The sequence below is a fragment of the Hemibagrus wyckioides genome, linkage group LG11, assembly GCF_019097595.1.
Source record: "Hemibagrus wyckioides isolate EC202008001 linkage group LG11, SWU_Hwy_1.0, whole genome shotgun sequence".
Classification (NCBI taxonomy): Eukaryota; Metazoa; Chordata; class Actinopteri; order Siluriformes; family Bagridae; genus Hemibagrus; species Hemibagrus wyckioides.
Window position 1 is genome coordinate 20,408,806 of NC_080720.1, and position 9,546 is coordinate 20,418,351.

The 9,546-nt window shown below is 38.4% G+C and overlaps 1 protein-coding gene across 8 annotated transcripts in view; it reads right to left on the bottom strand.

Annotated features, from left to right (window-relative positions):
* Positions 1-477: 477 nt before the first annotated feature.
* tead3b (TEA domain family member 3 b) overlaps positions 478-9,546 on the bottom strand; it is a 26,588-nt gene continuing 17,519 nt past the window's right edge. For 3 of the 8 annotated variants that reach the window (XM_058402949.1, XM_058402947.1, XM_058402948.1), the window contains 12 exons: positions 7,519-7,583; positions 7,124-7,186; positions 6,912-6,974; positions 5,899-5,910; positions 4,765-4,893; positions 4,592-4,635; positions 4,298-4,359; positions 4,080-4,216; positions 3,694-3,867; positions 3,437-3,580; positions 2,961-3,113; positions 478-2,773 (listed from right to left, as the gene is read on the bottom strand). In XM_058402949.1, coding sequence (XP_058258932.1) covers positions 2,660-2,773; positions 2,961-3,113; positions 3,437-3,580; positions 3,694-3,867; positions 4,080-4,216; positions 4,298-4,359; positions 4,592-4,635; positions 4,765-4,893; positions 5,899-5,910; positions 6,912-6,974; positions 7,124-7,186; positions 7,519-7,583 — 1,160 coding nt within the window. In that variant the 3' untranslated portion in view covers positions 478-2,659. The remainder of the gene's footprint in view (positions 2,774-2,960; positions 3,114-3,436; positions 3,581-3,693; positions 3,868-4,079; positions 4,217-4,297; positions 4,360-4,591; positions 4,636-4,764; positions 4,894-5,898; positions 5,911-6,911; positions 6,975-7,123; positions 7,187-7,518; positions 7,584-9,546) is intronic. The other 5 variants (XM_058402950.1, XM_058402952.1, XM_058402951.1 and 2 more) reach the window with 5 other exon arrangements.

The following is a 9,546-nucleotide window of genomic DNA, read 5'->3' on the forward strand; positions in this document are numbered from 1 at the left end:
ATTGACAAAATGGGACAAAATGTGATGTGCTGAGGGATCTTTTACAGGTTACACACTTTGCTGTGAGTATTTGAAACGAGCAAGAAAACTTTACTAGTTCCAAAAGGAAACAGTCCTGGCAGTCTTCTATTTAATTGTAGAATCACAGTCACAATGTAATCTACCGTTCAACAAGGTTCAGAATGACAGGAGTCAGTCAAACAGTCAAATAGAAACACCAAATGTTCTGTAAAAGGTTAACTAAAACTGTATAATTATATATTCTTCTGTGATTTTTAAGCAAGCAGCCAACCAGAATCTCCTAGAGCCTTTATAGTATGACAGGTTAATATTTGTCCAGTTAGCTAACATTTAGCGCTTTATTTAAATATCTTTTATCATTTTATTGTTGCATAAATAGATAAATTTGATGCTACAGCAGAGACAAGAGTAAGAAAATACAGGTTTATCAAGTCAGCATTTCATCACACAAATGTCCCAAGGGGAGCCAAGACATTTTATTGGTATTGCTGTATTGGTATTTTTGTTTTAGATAATATTGTACAAAACCCTCACATTGTATATAACATAAATGACTTCAATGCACATTTGGTAACCAAGGTCACAGTGAAACCGTTACTGGGTATTGAGGGGAAAAAAGAAAACTCCAACACCGTTTAGATTATTATATAAAATCTCAACAGTAACACACAATTTTCAATTGATGCAAACTGCATTAACTGAAAGTCAAAGAGCAAACATAAAATTAATAATTAATAATAATAATAATAATAAAAAACAGGAGCCTGTAAAAAAAAAAAAAAAAAAAAGTACAAATGAGGAAGCTGTCATCAAGTTCACAGACACCACCATTTATATGCTAAGGCTGTACCAATCCAATAATAGCTTAAGACAGCTTAAGCCTGTCACTGTCCATATACCATGAAGTACCGTTTAACATGAATAGTATCGATGAATGGATTTCTGGACATTTTTCTTTTGGAAATCATTAGTTCAATCTTCAGAAAATTCAATTAAAGCTTATGCAAAACCCTTCACAAGGAATTCAATGAATCAACAAATACTGTCAGAGCAAGAAAAGCCTGCAACTGTATATTTGATCGTTTTCCCCTCTCTCCTGTAGCAGTGAAAGTACTATGTTATGCCGGGAGACAAACAGTAAACATTTTGTGTCAGTTCATTTTAAACTGGGTATTGATGTTTTCTGGGTATTGATATATCTATTCATAAGGAACAAAATTTGTACTGCAAATTGCCTCTAAGTAAACTAAGGGGAATGACAGGGCAAAGACGAAACCACTTAACACTTGTTTTTTAATTTAAAAAATAATTTCTAATTAAAATACATTTAGCAGTTTGCATTTTAGGAATTTTTGCAATTGAGGAATCCCCACTATTCTCCATTGACTGAAATATTAACTCAAATTATGTGTATGGCACAAGGTCTTATGTAGGAGAAATCAATCTCATACAAGGCTGAATCTCCTCTAAGGATCCAAGAGCACCAGAGAACACAATAACAAAAGGCAAGACCTTCAATTGTCAAAAACAAAAAAATCTGAATCAGGGGTATAGTATCACTACCATCACAAAGTTACTCATAGGCAGCCAAAGATAAGCAATCTTCTTTGTGTAGGAATATAATTTAACGCAAATCACATCCACATGCCGACACTGAACTTCTCTATTTAGTTAACCCCTCTTTAATACAATGTGCCAATATCCATTTGTAACAAGGCCAACTGAATGTGTACTCATGCTTCACTGTACTTGTTACAAGTAGCAAATAAACAAACTGAACAAAGAACTGAAGTGATATTTGATTAAAAGTCTTAAATGCTTAACCATGCTCTAGTATCAAATCAATACAAATATTTGCTAGTGTTTTATGTCAAGAGGTAGTCAAAAGGCACTTCAGAATGTCACCCACACTGAGTTCTTTGGACAGAGGCACTTGTAATTTTCACTGACTTGTATAGTGGGTGTGTAAACCTTCTTGTTTCTGACACCTCCTTTCCAGATCGAGGACAGGTCAATGTACATATCACTCTCTATACGGGCAGGAAAAAAGGTGTTATGTATTAACATTGCACGCTATATATCAAACTGTTTGTCCTTTACTTAAACCAATCCAAAAGGGTTTAGCTCTTGCTACTTTGGGACAATGTTCAATTGATTGCTCAATATGTTCCCATGTAAGGAAAACAGTAGCAGTATCCATTTATCAGACCTGTCCTAGTGAACAAAATATATTTTATTAGGCCTTGTCTTTACTTCTATTATGCACTGTGCATCAAAGGACACACATTGTCTTCCAATGCCAAAACCTTACCTTCCTGCCAACATGTTCAACATTCATAGTCCCTCAGTAAAACAGAAAGGGCAAAAAAACATTTAGAATTTGTACGCAAATAAAACCTGTGAGACCCACTTTGTTTTTAAGGCATTTAAATATGTATAAAAAACACTGTCCTTTAACAGAGCAATAACTCATTTCTAATTTATATTTGTGCGTGGCTCTCTATTCGAGCCTCCATCCAACTCCGATCAGTACGGAAATGAGAAATGCTTCCGCTCTTGGCTACATGCTGGTGTATTGCTCTGACGTCTGGACAAAAAGACAGAATGTCCATTGGCAAAACCCGTTTGGGCAGAGTGGCTAGTCTTTAATAAGGCGATAGACGTGGTACTGTGCCCCATGTTCACTTGTTGACACTTCGAATACAAATGCTATGCAAAGCAGAGTTTCCTGTGTTTCCCTGTTAGTCACCACCTGGAAAGGAAATAAAATCATGAACTCAATCAGTCTGAAACATACAAAAACATAAAATTACCAGTATGTGACAAAGAATCTCAATAAATGGTTATATCTGTATTACAAACATATACGTAAATACATGATAAATATGTATACAAATCTGTGTAGGAATACATTAGTTACTGGACTTGTGTTGTCTAACCTGTAAAATGGTGAAGTTCTCCAAAACGCTGTTCATCATGTACTTCTCAGGCAGGTGTTTGAGCTTGTGGATGAAGTTGATCATGTATTCGCACATGGGCGAGCGGTGGATTCTGTACACACATTTTCCGCCTTCCACTCTTGCATACTCCGTCTTTTAATCAAATGCATATAAAAGAAAACACGATCTATCATTTATACACTTTGTAACTTAGGTATAACAATTATATTCACATGTCTGTCTAGGGAAAAAGAAAAACAGCATTTATGTGTAAAGTGAAAACGCTGCAAAAAGGCAGGGCCGTTTCAGTTTTTTTTAGCACAGTGACCCATCGCCACCTGATGGAGCAAACCAACCAATTTAATATTCCATATCATTATCTACTGTATTTTGTGATAAACATACTATAGTGGCTTATATGCTAATAAAACTATTTTGTTTTTCCGAGATGAAGATAGAGGGAAAAAAACACACACCTCTACTTTCTCTACCACCTGCTTTCCAAATGAGCAGACTTTTGTGGAGACAGTGATGGTCATATTCTCAGTGCTGCAGTACTGGCTGCTGACGCCGTAGAAAGATCCAGGCCCGTCCTGCATATCATTGCTATTCAGATCCGCCTAAATCACAAAAGCAAAACAGATGAAGGTCTCGGGTTATTGGGTTACCCTTATTTTTATAAGACTAGTCCTGATAATCATCTTCAGCATACTAACTACTGAAATATACCTACCCAGAATTTGACCAGGAAAAAAGCATTTTGTGGGCCCTTTTCATACAGCTCTTTCAGCCCTCCCTTCTTCTCTGGGAATTTGTCGTAGATCTGGCGTATGTCCACTGCCTCTAGCAGAGGATCGCTGTATGATGGGTTGGTCTGACCGATGTGCACAAACAGATGTTTGCTATACTGTAAAAAGGAAACCAAAGTATCAAATCTGACTGGTCGTATACAACACCACAAGCCGACAATACATTTCTTACTCAAATAAATTATTGCATATCTTTAAAAAACATAAAAGTTTATTACTGTAATAGAGCCAATTTTCCTAACCCAGCTGACTACCTTTCGCAAGGCCACCTTTCACAAAACACCCTTATATAGAGTGTATAGTCACTCACAGTGTCCTGGTCTCTGGGAACCTCCATGAAGGCAGAGTACTCAAGCATGCGCAGTTTCGAGGAGGCGATGGTGCGGTCCTGCCACACAGGCACGGCGGTGGCAGCTGGGGGCAGAGGGGGTGCCAATGGCTCGTATGCTGGAATACAGAAACCAGTGAAACACGAGACAAACACAACATGCACACACCAAGTCTACTGTTCTGTAGCAAAAAGTCTACCTGATATGGGAGGTGGAACTGTTCCGGGTAAGTTTGTGTAGGTATGTGCAAAAGGCTTGATGCTGTAAAAATAATAATGTTGTAATGTTAGAGAATAGTGTTATTTTAAATGTCTGGATTGTTATAGCATACTTATTTAACTACTGATAATTTCTTATGTTGTGTTGCATTTCACAGCATCATCTAGCTCATATTAAACCTATTTTGTTGTGAATGAGCTATGCATAAGTTATTTTTATGCTAAAGTGACCTGCAGATTAACTACACATAGATTTTTTTAAAAATGAAACTCACTCCTGAGAGGGTCCAGGTTGTCCTGGGATTGGAGTCGGCCAAAACTGTAAAAAGCAGGATTTTAAAAAATGGAAAAAGAACGCAGAATGACAAAAACAAAAATTTTAAAAGTAGTACATAGACAGTCAGTGTGTATGTGATCTACGGCCTGGAGCCAAATTAGCACTACTGACCCGAGGGGGAGGTGCATATGGTGGCTGGGGCAGTGGAGGAAGCTGGCTCTTGATCAAATTTGGAGACACTATCTGGGCAGAGGACAGCGACGCCATATTCTGAAGAGCCTTGTCTTTGGATGCTTGATCCTGAGAATGAACAGAAGACACCAGTCAGACTAGTATTCCACACACCACAATTGGATATTCAGTGAAATAAAAATAAATCTTATGATGTAGGGCTTAGAACAATTGTACAGTTTGTTTATTGTCCATAACCCATGAAGTAAAAACATCAGAAACATGAACAAATGCAGACAGTTTCAGCAAGAATGCCAGAGAGAAACAATCAGAGAGCACAGAAAATATCACAATTTTGTTAAAACTAAAATTGAACATGTGTGTGTAATAAAGTGAATGGTATGGGTGTGTATATTTACACACACATATACACATACAAAGAGGATATATGGTTTACACACAGGTCAATGTGCTATTAACTTCATAATTTAGACTGATTTGTATATAGTGCTCCTCTGGATTTCCCTAATAGCAGAAAGAGGCGACAGGCAGAAGCAGTTAAGAAAAGTGATCATCAGGTCAAGTCCTGAGCACACTCTGTGATACAATACAATACTGAGTCCAACACAACAGCCAGGTCCAGCACCAATAATTGGTTTAACAAACCAATTATATTTCTCCTGCCAGTTTGTCTTCGCAGCTAGTTCAAATCAGGACACATTCGAGGCATGCAAGCATTTTCGACAAGAACATCTGCTCTTTGTTTACAAAATATACAATCGAATACAGAAATCCAAACTGGTGTATACATGTTTAGCGTCTCTTGCTATTTTCCAGATCAGCATTCATATAGCAAATCCCTGACAGTTGGTGTCAATGTCTAAATTTCCATTTATTCCACACAAATTGTATGCATCACTATAAGCAAACAAGTCATGAGACAAAAATAAGCTGAAGCAGGCAATGCATAGAGACACAATGTCCAGGTTTTATAAAGACACATCAAAGCTTATAGAAACAATGCGTTTAGAAGGGCGAGGCTGTGGAGAGCAGAGGGGCAGTGCTGGGCATTAGCAGTGCTGTGCAGCATGTGATAAAGCCAAGAAAATGCACAAATATCCAAATCCAACTTACCAAGTTCATGGCCTGAATCAAAGAAAAGAGAGACCGTTAGTACAATATCCAGAGGAGTTAGGTTTAGTCTGTTCTTTCGCTGTGATTAAGGATTACTTCTCTCTCAGATATGATTAGATGTGATTCTAATAATATGTGAGAGATGTCTGCAAAAAGTCTATTTCCCAGCCCAAAGACAGAAACAAACAAATCATTTGAACTACTTGTAAGAAACCAGGCTCTCATTATGCTCTAAATGCTTAAATGTCATTTAAAAATGATTAAGAATACAATACAAGAACAATTTAAGGAGATAATGTACTTTGGAAGAAAAATGGATTAATAAGCAACACAATTAGTATAAAGTCAGATAAAGGCGATCACTTTTACAGCAGCTAAAAGTGTCGATCCATTTAGCTGGAGAGCTTACAAACAAGCTATTATGTATCCCCAAGGAATCACACAACCTCCTGCGTAATCTGGAGTCAGGCCTACCTTACCAGCGGAAACCAAAGAAGCACACCTCATTCAGGATTTACTGAATGAATTCTAATAACACAACAATACAACGCACATAGAATGTATACTTTCTTTAGCTGGTGAACTGATAACAGAGATATTTTAATAAATCTGTCTGGATTGTGCTGCGAGAATTCAGGGTGTAAGTGGTCAGGGTGAAAGGAGGGCAAGGGTTGGATGGACATAGGGGCTCTGGGTGAAAGGAGGGCAAGGGTTAAAGGGTAAAGAAACAGGGAGCCTCAGGAAAGACTACAGGCAGAGAGCATGGAGCCGTCATGCACTTTTAGCCTTAACTGCTTCAAAGCAAGAGAGTGCTGAGTACTGAACTCCACTCCAACGTCCATAAAAGACAGGCAGCCTTTGTTTTAAGAGGACCTTCACTGGGCTCTTCTTTAGGGTTTGGTCATCCAATGGCACAATGGAATACACGATTCCATAAGGTAACGCTGTCTCCGATTTGTTAGTGCGAAGCCAAATGCTGCAAAGCCCCGTCCCACCCGCAAGAAAGCGCATACCTTCAGCTTTGACTGTATTTCGCGAGATTTTCTCCGGGCAAGAACCTGCAAATGGCTAGAAACCTGCAGAATAGAAAAGCGATAGAGGGGGCAAGAGGAAAAAGAGAGAGAGAGAGAGAAGAGGGAAAGAGAGAGAAGAGAGAAGCCATAACCAAAGAGGAAAGAGACTGCTGTTTGCATGCTAGCCCTGAGGGCTAGCAGGAGACACCTACCTTTATACCCGCTTGGAACTCGCGGACTTTCTTCCGTGCTAACACCTGTATGTGACTAGAGACCTAAGGGAGTGTAAAATGCTTTTAAAACACACCCATGCAGACACATTTTGACACAGATAAATGAACACACAAACACAATGTAGGACCTACCACAATCATAAATTACAGAAAAGGTGCAAAAAAGGTGAGTACACATCTTTACAAATAATACAGGGCTTCATTAAATAAATATTTTTTTTTTTAAATATATTTAAACAAAATGAATACTTTTAAATAAATAATAAACTAATAAGTTAAAGAAATGTACCTCATGGTTCAGATTGTATTTATTTATACAACACTATAAAATTAGGAGTGAGTTAGTTCTGGGGGTTGGGAGGGAAATGAAGTACCTGTTTCCTTGTGCGGGTTTTTCCAGTCCTCAGCTTAATGTACCGGGCAATAAGTTCATTACGGCCTGTGGAGACAGAGGAACAACAATGTGACAAGTGACCTTATCCTTTCATTCTTTCCTTCACCACAAGATGGCACTCAAAGAAAGTGTAAGTTCAACACACCTTTATCAAACACACTCACTCTTTCAGTCACACAGATGCACACACACTCAGGAAGCCCTGAAGCACTAATGAGGTGACTTACCACAAATAGAAAATAAATAAAGTCAAACTGGCCATAGATAAGTTGTGTTTAACATTAAGCATTAGCCACATCTACTCTGGGACACTTTCAAAATCTTCATAATACACTAACCAGAAGGCTGATCAAAAGTATAACGATCGGTTGCAAAAGAAAAACCTGCACCCAGATAACATAAAATGCATAATATTCATTTACAAGCCATCTCCCTATATTAAATTTGTTGTTTATTTACTAAATATGACATAAATATGACCTAATGTCAGGCACAGGAACATCCAAACTGGACCATGGAGAAAGAGAAGGTTGCTTGGCCTGATAAATCACATCTTTTACATCATGTGGACATCTAGATATGTGTGCGTTGCTTACCAGGTGCTAGGAATAGCACCAGGAAGCACTATGGGGAAAAAGGCAAACCGGCAGAGGCAGTGTGACGCTATGAACAATGTTCTGCTGGTAAACATTGGGTTCTGGCATACATGTTATTTTGTGGATTGTCCCACCTACCTAAACTAAAGAGTTCACGGTGTTGACTTGGCCTCCCAGTTCTCTAGATCTCAATCTGATCAAACATCTGTGGGATGTGCTGGAAAAACAAGTCTGATCCATGGAGGCCCCACCTCTTGCAGGTCACTTACAGGATTTTATGTGATTTAGTGGAACAAGGGGGGTCTACATAATATTAGACAGGTGATTTTAATATTATGGCAGATCGATGTATGTCTGTGTTTTTGTGTACATGAATAAGCCTATGTGCATGTGTGTGTTTGCATATACAGAGAGCAACAGGCTGTGTAGGCATGTGCACAGAGCTTGTATGCTGCTGGCCACAAAAAAAAAATCCTGAAGACAGCCATGCAGTCTTTATTTTCCCCCCTGTTGCATATAGCATTGAGAGTGGCTATTTCTGCATGCACAGGGATTATAGAGTGCAGGAGGAAATTGGAAACCGTGGATCTGCTAGTGGTCTAACACCTGGGTCTGTCCAATTCTATAACTCATGTTCCGTCATTGTCAGGAAAAGGCACTGCGGGAAGCCTTACTTACAAGCAAATCATAGCACTAACATAAAACCACAAGAATTAATTGTATTGCACTTTTATTACAAATTGCAGGCATGTAATTTTAGGTAATTACTATAAATCAGAAAAAGACTAATACAACTAGCAATCCTTCTGCAATTAAATGTGCTATGATGAATTTATAGATCGTTCCTATGACTTAAAAAAAAAAGAAGCAAAATAACCAAACATAAGCAGATAATGCTTTCTACTAGCGCTAGGCTATGCTATTATATGCTAACAGTACTGTAGTAACATGTGGGAATACAGAATAAATAACGATTTTTCCCTACTTTTAAATGTCAAATCATTTGCAATAATTAACAATATACATGAACTGAAATTTTACTGTACTGTACTGCACAGTTTCTTACCAAAACTATAGAGTGTGGTGCATATTGTGTGTGATATAAATATCATGTCATTTCAACACTCCTACATTTCCTGTCACCCTTTTTCTCTCACTCTCAGTCTCTCTCCTTTTTTTCTATCTCTCTAGATCACTCTCTCTCTCTCGTTCTCGCTCTCTCTGACCATAAAAGTCAAGCAGTGAAGTTCTGAGCAGAGGAGGGACACAGAAAGAAGCTGCGAGAGAAAGCAAGAGACACATGTACTGTGTTAGCCCTTCCCAGCCATATGCTTCCCCCTCCTCCCCTCCCCCTACTGACACACCCGCATATGCCTCTGCCTCTCTCTCTCTGCCTCCGCATTCCTTACATA